Source organism: Syngnathus typhle, linkage group LG15, assembly GCF_033458585.1.
Source record: "Syngnathus typhle isolate RoL2023-S1 ecotype Sweden linkage group LG15, RoL_Styp_1.0, whole genome shotgun sequence".
Lineage (NCBI taxonomy): Eukaryota > Metazoa > Chordata > Actinopteri > Syngnathiformes > Syngnathidae > Syngnathus > Syngnathus typhle.
The window spans coordinates 2,386,607-2,406,835 of record NC_083752.1 but is presented as its reverse complement, the minus strand read 5'-3'; the positions used below and the strand labels follow the sequence as shown (position 1 = coordinate 2,406,835).

General features: G+C 42.0%; 1 protein-coding gene and 1 long non-coding RNA gene across 2 annotated transcripts in view; one reads left to right on the top strand and one right to left on the bottom strand.

Moving 5' to 3' along the window:
- Nucleotides 1-20,229, bottom strand: part of LOC133168240 (uncharacterized) — a 78,248-nt gene that overhangs the window by 18,705 nt on the left and 39,314 nt on the right. Inside the window, exon 8 of the long non-coding RNA XR_009718166.1 lies at nt 12,956-13,035. This is a non-coding gene — a long non-coding RNA (uncharacterized LOC133168240). The remainder of the gene's footprint in view (nt 1-12,955; nt 13,036-20,229) is intronic.
- On the top strand, nt 15,749-18,987 carry msx2b (muscle segment homeobox 2b). The gene is made up of 2 exons (XM_061299655.1): nt 15,749-16,151; nt 17,369-18,987. Exons 1-2 carry the CDS (start codon nt 15,821-15,823, stop codon nt 17,806-17,808), a joined length of 771 nt encoding a protein of 256 aa, XP_061155639.1. The 5' UTR covers nt 15,749-15,820; the 3' UTR covers nt 17,809-18,987.

The window sequence follows — 20,229 nt, the reverse complement described above, 5'->3', positions numbered from 1 at the left end:
GATGTCGGTCATATCTGAAGGAAAAGGGGAAAAGAAAAAAAAAACGGTTTGACCTTGGGTGGAGCGGCACACTTGATAGGTGATTAATGATCAAAATCAGCAGTTGCGGTCATCGTACGGATGGAATGCGCGGAATTATGGAGATGCAATTACTCTCATTACTCTCGAGAACAGTTGACAGGATCTCTCTCAGCCATCACCCAATAATAACCAAACTTATCCAGATAACCGCATAACTCAGCTGAAAAAAACTTTTCTTTTTAGGAGAATAACCAACTAAGATAATGAAGTTGGAGTTAACACCTGAACTTAAATAGAGACATTAGAGATGAGTGCACTGTAGCTTATGATCGCTATCCTAAACTAACGCGGCGCTACAATCCTAATTACGATTCCTGGTTGAATTGACCGTTTGCATTATCCATCAGTTTGAGGGTGTTGATTTGTAGTCAAACAAGATGACATGCGCACGATGCCGCATGTTCGATACCTCCTGTGGTGCAAAGTCATTGAGCGTCCTCCGATGCCCACTGCATTATATCTATGAAATTGCTTTTCCGGTTTCTCCTGCTAAATGAGGAATACGAAACGTCATCTGAGAGAGACAAAGCGGTCGAGCTGCACTGAGGTAAAGGTGGAATGTTGTGGTTATTAAAGTGAGAAACAAGTGGGCAACAGATTATTAAAGCGAGAGGTCCAAAGTGAAGATGGATCCATAAAATGTTCCTCCCGCCCCTCAGTAAGCTGGGAAGTCTTGGGTTCGACATTATTTGAGGAAATCTACACAAAGGTTCGATTCCTTCCTCAACAAAATATCCTACTCTCTCTTGGCCACAAGGAGGCGGTACAAGCCAGACAAGTACATTCAATGAGCCATCTCAACTCCTCTTGGTAGTTGTTCTCACAGAGGATAAAGAATACATGAGCAGTAACTTTAATGAAAGACGTTTTAGAAAACGGCTGGCTGGCTCGTTGGACTAAATCAACAAATCTACCGAACGCAGCAGCGTTTGGGTGCAGCCCGGTATTCAACAGCGCCAATCCTGGCACCCAAACGGCTTGACAGCAAACGTGCCAAACTTTGAGAATACTATTGCACTTTACGGCAGCCTTAAAAGCTCCAATAATGAGACGAGCGTGTGCACTTGGCGGATGCGGGCGCTGACACAAATCTTCCAAGTGATACATGGCTTATGAGCCTGCGTGACTAATAGAAATAGAAGGATAATCCCTGGCACTGCTTGCGTCTGCAACCCAAAGGAGGAAAAAGAAGAGAAAGGAAGAGGCAGCGGAACGCCTTCGCTGTGAAACTCAATTCCGAGCTGCGGCTTGGTATTGTCATCGCCATGGCAACAAGGAGGCAGATGACAGTCATTTTCAACATGATGAGAAATGTTTCTCAGGAAGGAAGCGAGGAGCTAATGAGAGAATACGCTGCGGGGTTGACATCCAGAGGGAAACCATCCCCGGGGTGTCATTAATCTGGAGTCATGCAAAAAATGCAATCATTTATATATGTGTGTGTGTGTGTGTGTGTGTGTGTGTGTGTGTGTGTGTGTGTGTGTGTACATACCTCACTTTATTTGAATTCACTTCAGTCTAATAGGAGTCTATTTTTATGCATCTGTCCTCAAGCAGGGACGTTCCAGTTGGGCGGGTTCCCCTTGAACAGGAAATGGACCATATTTGGACCTTCATTCCGAGTAGAACTATTTATTATTTCTATCAGAGTAAAGTAGCTTTGCCTTAAGTCTGCTTAGTTCAGTGCTAAGGGTGTGTAGACTTCTTCTATTCACTGTGTATCTCGTCAGAGGTGAGACATCTGTGTGATGTGACTAGACAAGGTTCATCAGTGAAATGCCAAAGATGATTTCCTCAATTCGTGCAACCTTGAAGATCTGGGACCGGACATGCTGCTAAAATGCATACTCACCACTGACCTTGAATGCATCATAAAGCGCTCCCCACTAGGCCTTTGACACTTTATGATGGACAGAGGCAACCAGATAATCTACAAAAAAGGAGCATAATCCGTCACAAGTTTTGGACAACTTTTTTTTTTATAATTGCCTAAAAAGATTGGATAAACGGGAAGTTCCACATGTGATAAGCTAAAAAAAAAAAATAATAATCTTACGTCACCAGAGACTAATACGGCCATTATTTTTAGTACACAGCTTCCCCAGAATGTTTTATATTGTGTAACCTCTTCTTGGAACTGCGTTTATAGAATAGTTACTATTGCCGGGAAATTACCGTTTGATTTTGAGGTGCTGATAAGACTTGTTTCCCGCAAAAGGGACACTTTGACACTTGAATAGAGCGCCTACTGTATCATGCTTGCAATGTTACCAAACGGAGGAATGAATGAACACAAACCTCTTTTAAGACCAAACAAAAGAGACTAGAGACTAGAGGCCATTTCAACAAACAAGAAAGCCGTTTTATAAACTGGCCGTTTCGTTTCGTGCACCAACACAATCTGGTCTAACCGTATTGTATAATACTGTACACATTTAAGTTATTATAGTGCTTGTTGGAAAGAGTCACTTATAGTTGAGGGAAAATGACCTTCCATTATCTCTATGGGTGTATTATACTGCCCCTATGTGGCCAAAAGGCGCACATCAGAAAGAGCCATGAGTTCATCACTTTTTAGTATATGTTCAATTTAATCATAGACTGTTTTTGTCAACTTAAATACAATAGAGTGGAAGTCAAGTCAAATATGATACAGCACTATTTTATCCTATCCTGTTCTAAATGTTATCCATTTAATAGATGAACTATATTTTAAAAACAGATTTAAATATCATTCAATGTTTTTAGAATGATCGGAAAAATCAGATGTATTCTTATTAAAGTCCCCTTGTATTGCATCTTGTTCGAGGAGTAATTTCCTGTTGGATGCAAACTTGCATTCGAGTGTGCAAAGTATTCATACTTCATGTTGCGGCTGTAATGGACCGGTTTGAACAGAGGAGGGCGCTGATGTAATAGACCAACCTATGGAATGCAATACGAGTGTGAGATAGGACAGAGAGAAAATAGATGGGATAGACATTTTTGCCAAATATGCCAGAGTTAATAACTCTTTTCTTCAGTGTGTCAAATTCATGTGTATTTTCACTTTCCAGGGCCTTGATAATATGTGAGTGTCACAAGACAGACAGCAAACTGGTTCCTCATTGTGCCATCCTTTTACGAGTGAACGTGTTAAAAGGTTGACAGATCAGGTTCCGCTGTTTTGTCAAGGCCGCCAAAGCCCACAATGACTTTTTTTCACTCCGCATTGTATCCAATCGGCTTCAGCGACATCTGATCGACTGTCCTCGACTCTCTTGCTCTCTGTTAAGTCGTGTCGTTCACACATTATCCATCATATCCTGCTGCCTTAATCAATATTTACGCGCTGACAGTGTCTAGCCGCAACACGCACAATGAATGCAACACAGACAGAGTCGACACGAAGCGAAGAAACAACCCAAGTGTCAAATGAAAAGACTCTTTTTCATTAACGCTGTGGTCTCAAAGTCATAAGGGGACATTTTCAGACACAGGCGCCACAAAAAGGCTCACAATGGATTCTTAATGCCACACACACACACACACACACATCCCCTTTGTCGCATTTGTGGGATAAATATATACCGTATTTTCCGGCCTATAAGGCGCACCGGACTATAAGGCGCACCTTCAATGAATGGCCCATTTTAAAACTTTATCCTTATATAAGGCGCACCGGACTATAAGGCGCACCATTAATGCATCATGTCAGATTTTTAATCCAAATCAAATCATTCTCCATTTTATCCTTTTTATTTCAACTTCAGACGGAAACAAATTACTTTATAATCATAGAATAATAATCCATAGTCTTTTTGAGTCATGATTCATAGTCTTCAGCGGGCCACTTATGATTGATTTCATGACACAATGCTTTGGGCCAGTTTAAATTTAGGAATTTGGTCCATATATAAGGCGCACCGGGCTATAAGGCGCACTGTTGGTTTTTGAGAAAAATTTAGGTTTTTAGGTGCGCCTTATAGGGCGGAAAATACGGTATATAAACAAATTGCCATGTCGTCCATTTTCCGGCACTAACAATTGGGTTTAAAAAAAAAAAATAAAATAAAAATAAATGCAGATTTCTACGACTTGTCGAAAAGTAACCCCTCTGGTCGTTGTCATTTCCGGGAACGCCGGTGTGTGTGCGCCAAAAGTTTCCACGCACGACTTTAACACACACATATATACTTGTAATTAGCTCCCATGCCTTTGGCGTTAACACTTGCGGTTGACATATGACCCCTGAAACTGCGCCCATCAAGTTGATGTGAAATATGAAGTGTTGCGACATGAAGAAAGCCGCGCCGCAGGCTTTGAAGCCAAATCCTCGCTTCCCCTCTGCGAGAAATGGGATAGGCCTAATAAGTTCCTAATTTATTGGAGCCAACACAAACACCCACGAGGTCGAGGCCCACGAGGGGTGAGTTATCGCACTTTGGAATAATGCCTTATGTGTGAAAGTGTGTCATGCAGTGATTTGTAAAGTGAGCCACGTCGCTCAAAGTTGTTGTGTCCAAAGCCGCAAATCATCTTTAAAAGCCAAATTTGAACTTTAATTGGTGACAACACCTCATTATCATTATCTACTTAATTAGACCTTTCATGCAGGGAACTTATGTAATTAGCGCATGTGGAGAAGTGGGACTCGTCGCCATTTATCAAAAGTACTGTAGAAGGTTTTTTTTTTACTCAAATGTTTCTAGCTTTGCTTCAAGCTATTTGGATAGTGTCATTCTATTGTTGTTGGGATGAGAATGTGAATGCGCCAACCAAAAACCTCACAACTGAGGTGGACATGCTAATTGCAAGGCCTTAAAGTAAAAAAAATAATAATGTTAATTAAAATTCAATGCTCTTTGAACAATGCCAAGAGGAATTTGAATTATTTTTTTAATTATGACCTTACAATATTTATTTATTTCAATGGGGAAAGATGATTTGATGTACGACACGTGTTTTAAGCTACAAACATAGTCAAGGAATGAAAGATATTTTTATTCTAAGGCACTACTGTATTATTTGTGGCACTTTTGGAGGACACCAAGCAAGAGAAACCACATGTGAGGGTGCAAAAAAAAAAAAAAACCCTGTAGTTTAATTTGAACAATTTCATTTGGTTCACTCACAGCGCAGCAGCAGCAGGAGGTGGCCAGTGGCACTCTTGGACCTCGCGTAAAAACAAGACAGTAAGTGTCTTTCAGCAGCGCCGTCAGAGCTTGTTAAAGCAAGCGCGGGCAAAGATAAGAGGGCCAGTTGGAGTGAGCTGAAGGCCAGAGGAACATCCCCTTCCAATTAAGCGGCATTAGCTCTGACCTTGTTTAAAGGGAAACATTCCCCCATGTCACCAGAGTGTCTGCAGGAGGTGGAGAGGCCGCCTCGACGCCATTATTGACTGCTGCTCAATTACAGCCTGTCACGGCCGTCTTCTCCGAGCCTTTGTGCATGATTACTATTTCTTCTCTATTGCTGCTGTTGAAGTGCAATAAGAGTGATCGCAAAGCAGCCAAGGCAAAAGTTGCACACTGAATATACTAATTAATAATTCAATATAATAAAACAAAGTTATTGCATAGTGAAGCTCTAAGAATGACTCAAAAGTTGTTTTACATTAAAAGTCACAGAATGGCTTGTGTGACACTTTGCCTTCCATTGTACAATATTTGCATGGTTAGTTTTTCTTGTTGACTAACTAGCAAAGAAATACAAAAACGTTACTCAATGTTTGACATCCCGGAGGTCGAAACAAAAATGGACTCGTGAGTTATTGCTATGTCAAATCCCAACCCTTAAGCATGTGCCAGTTATTATTTCTGGTACTGCCAAAGTGTGAGTGTAGCTGTCAGGTAAGTACGTTAAATAATAAAAAATAAACATGGCCAAGAGGGAGCGCAAACACACCTGAAGCTTTTCGCAAAGTATTTATCTATTTAATGATGTGTCATTTAAAGTAATTAGACCTCAAGTGCTGCTCCTGCACATTTGTATGAATAAGCAATTAAGCATGTGCTTATTTCAACCAAGAGTCAGTTTGAATAGTGATAGCTCATACCGAGTCAACACAAGCTTTATAATTTCATGTGTTTCTCTCCAGGGAATCCAAGCATCGGAACCCAACTCTCGTTAACTGCTGGGCATAACAAAAGCGCCAACGACGAACTGGCTGGGGTGCCGAATTCCATCCACAAAAACACAGTGAGAGTGTCATGTATTATTATTTTTTTGTTTAGGAGGGGTACCACGCATAGGTCAGCGTGTTCCCGAACCCTTAAATCACCTGAGTGGTGTAATTAGCGCTCTCTGGGACATCTCGCAACCCTGGAATGCCCAGGGGGCTCCACAGAGGCGCCGCTTGTTACCAAAGAATTCCCAAAGAGGGAGTCAGTTGGTGAGAGGGCCGGGAGGAAGCCGAGAGGAGGGCGGAGCCAGGCAACCAGGCGGTTGGGCTGCCCCGCGGCAATTTGGAGCTTAATCTTCCGTGGTGCTGACAAAGCAATACTGAGCCAGCGTAAAAGAGACCACTGGGGAGGGACGCTCCTCTCAAGTTGACCCTCTGTTGTTTGCCTTTCGAAAACAACAGCGAGAAAAAAGAAGGAGGAGGGATATGTTCTCGTAAAATTGGAATTTGTTTCCCGTCCCATAATATCCCAAATGTGCTCATGCGACATGATAAACAAGTGGTGCCTTGGGGAAGATTTATAAATATCACATAGCTTAGCTTTTCACTGCTAGCACCAAGTAACATCTGTAGTACAGACAGACAGACAGACTAACTAAACTGGTCACATTTTTTTTTTTTATCCTCAACATGGAAGGACTATATTAGTGCCGCACTGATGAGCTGAAGTTGAGATATCTCAATGAACAGTATCTTATACTGCTCCAAGGCAGGCACACAAGAAAGGCATTGAACTGCAAGTTTATTCTTGTTTGTGATGTTCTCTCTCTTACAAAAACTTTATCCCTCATATTTTTTTTCTCCTAAATAACTTGTCTACAAATAATTGTAGAATGTGGAAAAAGTAGACTTTAATTCACATCCGTTTTTTTGTTTTTGTTTTTTTCTTGTAAGTCTGGCCTTAGCAAATTTGCGAGAGGGGGGGGGGGGGGATGACAGTGCTCAGTCAGCAGCTTGATCCTGACAGCAAGCAAATAATGATTTATAATATGTCAGGTGGCCTCCAGTCAGCATCAAGTGTACAAGCGCCAATTATGTTTTCCAACTGATAAAGCGCAACAGATAAGTGGCACTCTTTATACCAAGCTAGTAAGGACATTTTAATTAACTTCTATGATTTATGAGATGGATATACTACACAGCATAATGGTAGTTCGTGTGGGTTGGGGTGAAGATGGTGAACACACAAATAGGCCTGAGAAAAAAAAAAAAGTGAGCAGAGACATTTTTTTTCACAGTAGGTTGCATTTGTCAGAAATGTCGTATTAGGCAGCTAATTAAACTGAAATGTCACATTTTATCGTTTTATTTGGCTCACTTTGAAAAAAAATTTATTAAAAAAAAAAAGAAGTCCTTCCAGTTAAATAAGTTGTAATGAAGAACCGAGATGTTCTCCAGGGAAATCCACTAGGTCTATCTACTACCGTAATTTTCGGACTATAAATCGCGTTTTTTTTTTCATAGTTTGGTTGGGGGGGGCGACTTATACTCAGGAGCGACTTATATAGATATATATGTTTTTTTTCTCACTTTTTTGGGCTGGTGCAATTTATACTCCGGTGCGACTTATAGTCCGAAAATTACGGTACTTTCTGATTTGTAAAATAATCTGCAGTATGTAAAAAAACAAAATGTAATAATTCCTATATTTTGCAGTTGCATGCGACATTATGACGCAGCGAACGGCTTGCAACAAATTCGTTTTCAGGCAGTATAACCACAGTCACCCTTGTATTTACTAATGATCATTTGATTGATTATCATATTCATGGCCTGGAATGTTAAAGTGTAATCATGATTTTAGCATAGATTAGTGACAGTTGACGGCGCCTCCGAGAATGAAAACCGTTTGCTTGACTGGCTAATCATGCAAATGAAATTTGATGTGAGGCATGACAGCATTGCATGCGTTGCACTTCCCACTATAAAAGTGTCATCTTCCCTTTGTGGCCTCTTTCAAGAGGTTTGGCTGCGTCAAGGACCAAATTCCAATCCCATTTCCATCCAGCCCGACACCGCAGACAGTCGATGCCACCCATGCAAACAGATGATTGACAGTTATTTTCCAATTGTTATAGGACTATAAACACATCCACTAACTAATTACCCCTCAATTAAAAGATGAGACCACCCTAATGGTCGTGTTGTGAACCTCGATGTGTTTTTCGGATGAAATGCTAGCCTGGTTATTTTTAAGAGATTGTTTCCTGGCACGCAGCAACCCTTGAGGCTTGTTGGCACAAAATTCAGACATGTTTGTCTTTTTGCTTTTGTCCTCTGCTCTTTCAAGGACACTTTTTTCGATTGGAATATTACGACATAGCTCATTAAAAATGACACCTCCCCTGTTTTTGTAAAATACAATTTTTACCTCGCTCATATTCAGAGATGCTTCTAAAATTAAATGGTCGTTTTATTCTGTTGCCGAATTATTTTTCATATTATTTTTGAATGCTTTCCCAGTTATTTTTAGGCCGGGTATGAGCATTCTTCTTCTCTGAGTGGCCATGTCGATGTGTTTTCATGGTGAAACATCCAGCGAGTTATTTTTCGGAAGGGCTTCTGCATCAGCGTGATAAAATTCAGGCACGATGGCATTCCTCTAGTCATTTTCCTGCCATCCTCGGCCTTTTCACGGTACGCAACCCCAGCTCGGCTAAGGTTTGACAGGGCTCCCTGTCGTTTGTGGAGGTAATTACCTGTCGACATGGCACACAACAAAGCCATCAGGGAGGGACTCCGTCTAGACTCGGCGTCTCGCTCCGACTTTTCTGCATCGCCGTTCTGCGTTTTATTGTCTGACCTGTTGTGTGACCTGACAAAGAGTCAACTTGAAAGGCAACAGATGACACCGATTGTCCTCCAGCTCATCAATTGATCCTATTGTCGCCCGTTTGACCTTTTTCGACAATCGGGCTGGGAAGTCGTGAAGTACAAATAGGTTGAGCTTACCGGATGGCGCAACTTGCCAAACACAAATGGGAAATGAGAACCCTCACAATTCGCACGCAGATGTTCACACGTCGACTTTTCGGCCAAATGTCACTCACTAGGCCACGCCCCTTAAAGGCACATATACAAGATGATATCGTAACTTGGCCGTCTGGCGGAAATCCCCTTATATGGTCAAATTTGATTTTCTTTTAATCACAAATTAATGTTCTTCGTCTATTTTTACACTATCTTTAAAGTGGTGAGGGAAAAAAAAGCGTAACCACATATCGAGCGACCTGAAAAATTCCATAAAACGTGGCGGCGACAACCAAGCAAAGAGACAGCTAGTCTGACTCGCTGTAATGGCCTCGCTTTGAAGTGGTCAAGATAGCGCTTGTAATCAACCTAATTGATTGTAACAAGGCACTGGAGAGGGGGACGGGGAGTGCCGTAGGGTCCTTTTTAGGGAACCGCTGGTACTCCAGCGGAGTAGTAATTCAACATAATGCCAGCCATTACGGCAAAGACAAACAACGTCAGTCATGTTTGAGGCGAGCAGGCAGATGGCCAGTGCGCAGAAACGCCGCCACAAGGGGAGTAAACGGGCTTTAAGTGCTTCTTAAACACAATTTTGTTTATGTGCAATTTAAATGAAGTCAACCTCAAGCGGAGCTCAGGAAGTTATTATCTCATTGTAATAGCAGACACGACAAAAGCGACACAATGTATTCCATTAGGACCTTTTCACCATCTCTTTCTTGTCTTTTTATCTGCAGTTCGTCAACATCGTGGCTGGAATTATAGTCAAAAGCCATCCACAAACACAACAAACGATAAATACAGAGACTCTGGCACATCATTTGTCCGATGAACAATCCCAGGCTTTTAAGTTGCAAAGGGAAAGAAAGGAAGTTTAGGAGGGAGATTTTTCAAATGTCCAAAGAAACACTTGGAAAAAAAATGAGAGATTATTTTTAAGTTTTTTTGATTTGTATTTTTTTTTTCAAGGAAAATGTGTCTCTTCTTACATGATTATGGAAAGATTCTCCGAAATTTGCAGCCCTACAGGAATTTTCCAAACTAGCTTCCTGGTTCCTTACCCTTGAAGAGTAAAATTCAATTTGCCACTGGAACAAACGAGTCAAGGAAGCGTTTGTTGTCGTCCGCACCGGTGTGATAAGGTTTCGTGTCAGTGCAAACAGTAATCGAATTCAAGTCAGATTGTAATGTCAAGGGAAACATTTTAAAGGCATATTAGTTATTGATCATTTTGTCATTCTCACATAGAACTGGAGCAAGATCTTTTGGGGACTGTTTTTGCAATACAAACAAATCATTTGTAAAAGAAAGCAGGCCGCAAAGCAAGATCGCCAATCCTTCACCAATATTTATGAGGACTATTAACTCTCTCTCTCTCTCTCTCTCTGCCTCTTCCTGCACCGAGGTGATGCAAATAAATTAAACCGGCATCTCAGTAATTGCCAAGCCACCAATCAGTCTGTTACCAGTCCGCTGTTGTTGCACTTCAAAGTGCCCGGGCAAGACGGCTGTGACCTCAGCAGAGGGACGGGTCAGTGCAAAGGCGGCAGTGAGGTCATAACAAAGATCACCGGGATTGTGTGTTTGCGCCAGAGCTGGCTTTCTAACCTGTGACCCGCATCTTTCCCTCAATAAAGTCGGCCGGAGTCTTGACTCACGACTCTGCTTTTATGCGCCCATATTAACCTTTATGCGTCTTTGTGGTGTCCAATCTGGCACGCGTGTGCCTTTTCCCAACTTTAATGAGGGAAAACGCAACATATGTGGATTAGCAAGTATCCGAGAGCATTGCGCGTGGTGTGAAACGAAACAGTCAATGTTTCATAATCTAAGCGGATGGATTCTTTCGACGAAAATCATCTCACAGACATGTTAAGACACCTGGGAACTCTTTTAAATTATGGGGGAAAAAAAAAAAAAGTCAACTATGTCTCGTTTTCATTAAGTAGCTCTAGGATGTTGTGGTTAGCTTGAAGAATGACATCTCACCCTTCCCTTCTTATTACATTTGTAATGGGCTGTCATTTGAATGATGTGGGGAAAATAATGATTAAAAGCTGGGAAAGTGGTGGATTTTTCCATTCATCAGTTGCTTGAAATCCTCCCAGCGTTCATCACATGCAACAGCGTGAGGCAAACGCTTTCAAACGCCAGCACATCAAAAAACAATTCGAACATTTCAAAGGCCTCCATAATGGCCCTGTATGATTAAGTTGTATGGAAAATTATCCATGCGCTCGTCTCTCACTCAATTTGTGACGCACGGCTGATCTCGATTCTATTGTTTGGAAGGGAGGTGTCACACTGGATCGTAAATCCAGCTCAACCTGTATTAAAAAAAAAAAAAAATCTCCCCATAAAGTGACAATTGAAATTTTCCAATTGAGCATTTAATTTTCCATTGTAATCGTGACAAAAAAATCGTAATGCCACATTTGCATCATCCAAATTGTTTTGACATTCCAAACCTGCTTTCTATTTTTGTAATATTAGCCACTCCAGTAATAGGCCACACTTGCATCCATCAATAATCAGTAATGCTTGGATATAATTGACTGAGTTTACTCCTCCGCCACTGCTTCAACTACAACAACTAATTTCGCAATCAAACACACACACACCTCTTGTCGTCTAATTATAGCAGGGAATTGTCAAGCCGATGTTTCTTGTCTTTGTTACACAACAGTACAAAAGAGTGCCGCTGTACCTAATGAATTGTCCGCTCTTGAAAGGAATGAATGGAAAAGATGACAGGGTGTGAGGTGATTGCATTTCTTCAAAGTCAAATACGTCACGATTGACAAGGAGTCCTCGACACAAATTTTCGCCTCGTTTCTCTCGACGGTGACTTAACCTACCGCCCCCCCCAAAAAAAAAACGAGCTCCGAGACTCGCCAGCTGGCTAGATGTTGTAACGCAGGCCGGGGGCGTTGAGCCAAGCGCCTCCTTCTCTTGTTATTAGCAAAATGGGCTTCAATCATTCATGTTGCTGAAAAGACCTGTCTGTACTTTTTAACAGCTAATTGGCCATGGCGCCATTGTAGCCTCCGGGGTAGTTATTTGTGTGCATTAGGAGAAGGCTCCGAGGGCTTGGGAAGCTAGGAGAGAGTGAGCAAGGAGCGAAAGTACAATTATAGTGAAGGTACGTTTTGTTTGGATGACCACGGCAGCTTACTAAAAAAAAAAAAAAACAATGCCCAATAATCGACTTAGCTTTTTATTATGATGAGGTCACTCATCACGACTGACTTGACTTTGAATTGAAGCTAGCTCGATAGCGCGAGATTCAATTTGCAGCTCTCGTGCACCGGCGCACCCCCGGAAGACAAAAATGAGTACTCATCCCTTCATCACCAGAAATGTGGGTGGCGGTGACGTATTGTCGAATGACACCAAAGACAAAATAAGTTTGTTTTTGCAAGAGTTGGGAATAAACAACAAAGGCAAGGGGGGAAAAAAAAGTCTGCGTTAATTGAAATGAGATGGGAACAAAATGTGAAAATGTTTGAAATGGGTTGGATGAGCAATCGGAACGGGATACCGCCATTACCATTAAACAGACCACCATGGATGTCATCAACAACATGAAGCCACAGTATAATGACAGAATGCAATCTTTGGATTGTTTTCGAATGCTGACAAATAAAGGTCAATAAATCAAACCCGATTGCTCCGAGGCCGGGCATCTGCCACACGAATGCTTTTCGCTTTATCTTCTCGTATTGGTCGCGAGCTTACCTCGTTGGTGCTTCGGAGGAGAACAACGGTGTGCATCTGCTCATGTTCATAAGTGCTTCCTTTTTTTCCACCTCAGTCACCTAGGATGACATGCCAGAGATAATAATGAGAAAAAATGCTAACACGGCTTCCACTTTTCAGACACTTTTTCACTCGAGTCTCGAGAGAGCGAAAACACGAAACCAGTCTGTCTGTTGACTTTGCCACAGCGCGGTTAACTGGTGAAATATGGAAATTGTGACAAATTCTGGCAGTGACAGGTACAACACAAAGGGATGTTTGTGAGAAGACTGAACTGTTGCCCAAATGACGGCTCGTATCTCAGTTGTTGTCAAAAGGCACCGCCGGGCGTCCTAATGGAAATGTAAATAGTGTGCAAGCGCGGCACAGGCTGCTGATTATCCCGAGCGAACATTCCACCACTTCAAAGTCCCTGCTGTAATTACAAAGCTCCGAGGTGTGCCCGACCCGCATAGAAGCTTCCCAGGCATCTCCGTCCCGCTCACTCACACACACACACACACACACACACACACACACACACACACACACACACACACACACACACACACACACAAACATGTTCAGACAAATTGCTTTCGCTATTATCGTGGCTTAAGTGATATTACGGAGGAAAGGAAGTGGGATGTGCGGGTAATTTTGCCACATCCCGGAGATCCCCTATCATTCGATCATTTATTGTTCAAGCCTTTTATCAGTTGTTTTGGCTTGCTTGTCCTTTTGCCAAGTTCAAAAAAAAGAGGTGCTGGTCATGGCTTTGGTGTCAGATTATTTTGTCGTGTTGTTTCTGTTTGACTGTTTTTATTGCTATTTCTTACCCAGCGAGGTCAATGAGTTTTGTACTACTGAGCCATTGTATTGATTTAGTTTTGAATCCAAAGTTCCAACATTAAATCATTTTTAAAAATGCCTGCCTTCCTAGCGACGTAGAACGTGACTAAAAGACATCCAAGTGCCAATGTGGGGGGGGGGGGAAATGCAATTAGATGAACACAAGCTAAGGTGGAGAAACACGCCACTGACACTCATGTTATGCGAATCGTGAATGACAAGGTGCCTGTGGGGCAAAAGAGAAGCAGAACACTTGAGGGACGGGCTGCTGGGGCGGGAGGGCAGGCGGGGGAAGGCAACAGTTTCTCCCCTGAGGAGTTGATCTTTTCATCTGGCCGCTCACTGGCGCCTTCACAACCCCCTGATTGTCTGTGAAATCACCCCACTTTAATAACATGCCCTCCCGCCGCTTTCCAACACGGAAGAGTCACTGAAAAACACCACAGTTAAATAATTCTCCAGGCTTGGACATATTCATAGCCTGACCCCCCCCCACCAAAAAAAAAAAGCCAGAAGTCACAACAAGAGTAATGTTGTGCCTTCAGGGGGGCGTGGCCTTGTGAGTGATGTCAGGATTGTTTTGAAGTTAAAAATATTTGGAAGTAAACCAGGCTCTTTTGTATTGATTATTGTTCGAGGGGCCCGATTGCTCCGAAAAGAATAGCCCGGGGTCTTTTAATAAAACAATCATGCAACACACAACTGTGGCCTATGGGAATGAAAAGCCTTCACTCTAATAAAGAAAGAAAGAAAAAAAATCCCTAACCATCAAATAAATTAACTGTGGAAATAAGTGTGAAGTCCTCCCTGCCAGGAACTTCTTATCTTCCAACCTAAAATTGCCACAATGACTTAGTTCATATGGGTCACAAGGAGCCGTTTCAAGTGAAATAGTGCTGAATCATAGGACATCACGGATGAATGGGCCAGCCGCACAGAAGCATGTGAACGTCTCATCTGGTTTGCGTCCAGCCCAGCCGGGGCGCTAAACTCAAAGCGTGGAGCGTAAATCTTCAATTGAGCAATGCCATTTAGTGTGCAATTGGAGTGTGACACACCGCTTCCGTTGCACATTGACACACAACTTCCCAGTAGGCCCTAACAGAAAAGTCATGCTAATAAAGCAAACAAACTGCTTTGAGATAAAGAAGAAAAGGCATCCCAGGGTGTAATGCCCCTGAATCAACCGCGTGGTGCTTGTGTTTATACATACGGTGTCATGAGGTTAGCGATTGAGCTAATCCATCACTGGAGCGGAACGAGATTGCAATAGATCTCGAATATTCTTTGAGCACATTGACAACTCGGACTGAGTGATAAAAAAAAAAAAAAAAAAAATACTACCAAGATGCAAAATGATGGAAGCGTATCGCTGCAACATCAGAAAATAAAATGAGTTCAGTGTTATATTATGAGATGATCAATTTCATGCTATAAAGTGATACTGGACTGTTTATGTTTTAAGATGATAAACTTGATGAATGGTCCCATTATGATTATCTCAATGCAACATGAAACCACCACAGCCCGGGATCTAAAGATATTTTATTCTTGTGACTCAATGCCAAGTGAATTCCCACCAGGAATTTTCACATTGCACTAAATAGGCCACTCCGGGTTTAGTCGTGCTCAGGGGTTCTAATTTTTTTTTTTTATGTAAAATGTGTGCTTTGGTGCCGTACATGTAAACACTGCAGAGGTCCTGCACGGCTTTCATGACAGCACAAGTTTTAAAAGCAATGTCATTTAAATCAAATCAATCTCGAGCTCCATCTGGCTTCCACTATTAATGATAAAAGCATTTCTTTCCATTTCCATCGGCTCATAAAACAACATCCGCCTTTGCCGAGCGAACCCTGAAGAGAGGCGCTCAAGATCCTGGTGAAACGCGATTGGTCCGAGTGGGGCGTCGGAGTCACATGACCTGCCTCCTTACAAACGCCTACACGCGACTTGACAGCATCAATACAACGCGCAGCTCATCGGAGCACGACCAACTCGTCAGGCGGGACTATGGAGATGACGACCCGGGAGAGCACGAAGGATTTGGGGGGCAGTTCGTCGGAGGAGGAGAGGAGGAAAAGCTCTCCTCCGCGGCATCGCCATCCGTTCAGCGTGGAGGCGATCATGTCTGGGAGGACGACGAGCGAAAGCCGCGGGGGGGAACCCACTCGGTGCAAGGCAGAGCCTGGATCTGGATCATCGCCTGCAGGATTTGGTTCCGTTTACAGGTGCGGGGGGGATGCAGCCGTGCAGGCCCGGAAGAGCTACCCGGGAGCGCCTTCGTCACCGGTCAAGTCTGAAACGTCCGAGCCGGAAGACTGGATGCTCTCCTCACAATCTCGTGAGTTGTCATCGTCACATATGAACATATATAATTAAAAAAAAATTAAAATTATTGTTTCAATGTCCAGATTTCTTTACTAGCATCATCCAGAACATCTCGGGTTTACTATATTTTCCACAAATTTTACAAAAAAACAATTTTCCCCCCATTTTTCATGAAATCAACTTTGTTCCAAGTTCAACTCAATTCTATAATTGATTCCAAATCAAACCTCACACTGGATACATTACACCAAAATCCCCATTTTCTTTTCTATTACTTCATATTTCCCATGACAGCATTCTCAAATTAATGCCGACAGGGCACGTGACGAAAAAACAAGTGACACTCAGACTTGTGACAACTTTGACTCATCCATTACCTATAGGGAGCTATTAAAATTCTAAAACTATCTCCTCCTTAAACGTGACTGATTCCAAACATTCTTACATTTTGTCTCCTAACTGACAAATCCAAACCGTTCCATTTTCAAATCTTCCTGCATTCTCCAGTCAATTCATTTCACTGCCTTTTAGTTCAGCGTCAGCACTTCAACAGTCTTTTGTTTATTTACACAAATGATGTTCTCTACTTTGATGTTTTCAATTTCTCATCACATATATTTGCTCAAAGGAGACAGTTTGTGACTTATTAAGTCATATTTGACAACGCAAACGGAACTTTGTATCAATCAGAGTAGGCCCAGTTCCAATTAGTCTTCAATGTGAATATACAACCATCATCTAGAATCATCATTTGTGGTTTTAAAGAGCATTAGGTACACTTGCGCTAATATTCAAAATACCAGCAAGGGCATAAAAAAAAAAACTGGGCCAAACAAATATGTGAGTGACTAACTCTGATGAAAAAGTCACAACAAGAAGTCTCAAAAGCAAAGCTGAAAAGATTCACTGACATACAAAAGAAGAACATCATGCCCATTTCAAACCTATTTATTTAATCATTGGTTTATAATAAGAATTTTGACAGAGCAAGCTGATGCACCGACGAGACCTGCGAAGAGAGACGACACTCTCCAAGTCTGCTTGGATACGATGAATCGGTCATTTACAAATAACAGAATAAGCATTAAAAAAAAAAAAATCCAGACAAAAAGTTTTACATCTGAAGACGCTGCTGTCACATTGTGCACAGTTTAAACATGATTGGATTGTACAGGTGGACTAATATTTCGGCTGTTGACTCTCGACTGACTTGTCGGTTCTCTCCCCCAGGTCACGTCAGTCCTGCCTGTCAGTTGAGGAAGCACAAGTCTAACCGCAAGCCGCGCACGCCCTTCACCACGTCGCAGCTTCTGGCTCTGGAGAGGAAGTTCCGGCAGAAGCAGTACCTCTCCATTGCCGAGCGGGCCGAGTTCTCCTCCTCCCTCACCCTGACCGAGACTCAGGTGAAGATCTGGTTCCAGAACCGTCGTGCCAAAGCCAAGAGGCTCCAGGAGGCCGAGCTGGAGAAACTAAAGATGGCCGCCACGGTTAAATCGACGACGGCGGCGGCGGCGACGGCTCTGGTTCAGCCCGGCCTTCGGTTGCCGCTGACGCTAGGCGCCATGTCTCTGTACGGACAGTCCTACTCGGCGTATCACCACAGAGCCATGATGCCCTTTTCGCCGTTAGGACTGTACGCCGCTCCCTTGGGCTACGGCATGTATCACTGACTTCCACAAGGACGCGTTGAGGATGCCGGACGGACTTTCAACGTGTTCCTAGCCGCACAAGGAGATCTTTTTTTTTTCTCCCCATGGTGAGGATTGTAAAACGGTTCGGACGAGCCGCTTGCTCACATGATGTCTCGCTCACCAGCTCATGTTTACTACACGCTTGCACTGGACTCTGAACTGATAGCCAAAATGTGCCTTACGTCCACAAGGGCCTTAAGATAGATTGTTTGACCCCTTTTATGTTTTAAACACACTTTTATCTGTACTTCTTAGCAGCTGTCACTCATACAGTACTCAAAAAAAAAAAAAGAGTGATTGCTTCAAACTCACTTCCAGTTTACTTTAAAACTGACGCTCGTCACGGAAAACACTTATTTAAAAAATGATTTCTCCATTGAAATGAATCAGAAATGCCATCACTCTATTCCATCCTTCCCAATAAAAATAGCACTATTATATTTTCTAAAACAACAGGTGGGAACAACACGTCTCACTGGAACTATTTTGGGGACCTTCTCTGCTTCTTCTTCATGCGCCTAATGATGCTGCATCTCCTCGAGTAGCCCTCAGTGCTGCAATATTATGACACAATGTAGCCAATGTATTGAAACGATAGCTTGGAAATCCACCGTACAGTGAACGACAAGCTTTAAGACCAAATAAAAGTCAATGTTAATAAACCTGGTTTTATTCCACCTTTCATTCTAGCTTTAACCACCCCAGCAATACAACACGGTGGCCTTAATTCTATTTATTCTCTCGGAAATTGTGGGGATTGTACAAGTGATTTCTTTTTTTATATATATATATTTATGATTATTACTGAGAACACAGTATATGAGTGGTATATTTTTTATGGCTCTTAAACGATCCTTTTAAAGGGTCAACGTTATGCTATGTGGTTTCTGCTGCATGCATTTTTGTTGAAATTGAATAAGGCCTTACAGAATGTTTGCTTGAAGAAGAAGTGTTGTCTGTTTCACACGTTCGAATGTAAATACAAATTCGGTTTACGATGGAGTTCCGTTCCTATGGGGGAGACGTCACCGGAATTTGTACACAAGTCAGAACAGGTTGTCGACCATCACCAACACAGTAGTGAAGCCATAATTACAGTAATTATGCATTGTATGGAAAAATATGTGAGTATAAAAATAAACCCCCTGTGTCTTTGTAGCTGTTCTCCGCGTGTGTGTGTTGTAGTCCTTTGAACAGCGCATTCATTTCACGCAATGGTTTGTCAAACCCGTTTGTACTTCCCGTTCAACCGGTTCGACTTCGTTTTTTGTAATCACAAAGCTAAATATCGGCATCTTCCTAAAATATCGGCCTCGGTATTTTTTTTCCCATGTTTGGTTCAGAAAACACAAAAAAACAAAAAAAAACAAATACTGATTATATTTATTATTAAATATTTCTTAATTTTATTTTAGGGGTGGAATTTTAGGATCTGTTTAACTAAAGATGTATGACAAGAAATGGTGACAACCGTTCTTTATAAATAAATGATTCACCAATGTGTCAAACTGCCGCGGTATAGCGCCAACTACTGTTGAGGAGGACTTACTCGAAGCCATTTTTTATTTTATTTTTGCCTTAAGTATTGGCAACTGATATTTTTGTGTTTCATTGTATCTAGCGTTTACATTTGGCTTTTTTCAATCATCGCGCCAAAATTTGCACAGTAAAGAAAAACATACATTGAATTTAACTGCGAGACAAAATTGTAACGCGGTCTGCTGGCTTCCAAACATTTAATGGGTAACATAACACCCACGATAAATTTTGCTCAGGCACACCATCAATTCTAAAAACAAATAAAATTTTAGAGGAACTCTCATAAAAAGCCCATAAAACATTTATCACACACATGCTCATCATATATTATGAATAACTGTACAATTATTGCATGACTGTTTTCCACAACATTGGACCGAAACACTTTGAATGATTTCTTCGCACAAGGGACACGCATCATGCATTAATCGGGTGTTATGAATTGAAATGATCGACTGTGTGAAATTGATGTTTAAAGTAATCGGACTAGACTACTTGACAATACACAGCAGAGCCCATTACATATCAGCTGGTTTTGCTGTCGGAAACAAAACATCAAGTCAGATGAGCAGATCTGCTTCCACAGTACCACTTCATTGTGATCACCCTAAAATAGCCAACTTGGGTCTGACTTTAGTCAAGTCATGTGACTGAAAGCAAAATCCAATGTTCAGTCTTATTAAACATCGCATTAACGGAGTACACTGGGGACATGCATTGTTGTTTTCTAACTGGAAGCAGAATATAACAGGGAAATTATTTACGGGCGACGACAGCACGTTTACGAGGTTTCCTGTTGTTAAATCGGCAAAGGGTTCAGAGGCGTCATTTTCTTTCGGGGTGTCCAATGTCAAAGGGCGA

Coding starts and splice junctions, on each gene's coding strand:
- msx2b (XM_061299655.1), top strand. CDS start 15,821: ATGGAGATGACGACCCGGGAGAGCACGAAGGATTTGGGGGGCAGTTCG. Junction 16,152..17,368: donor GATGCTCTCCTCACAATCTC/GTGAGTTGTCAT, acceptor TCTCTCCCCCAG/GTCACGTCAGTCCTGCCTGT.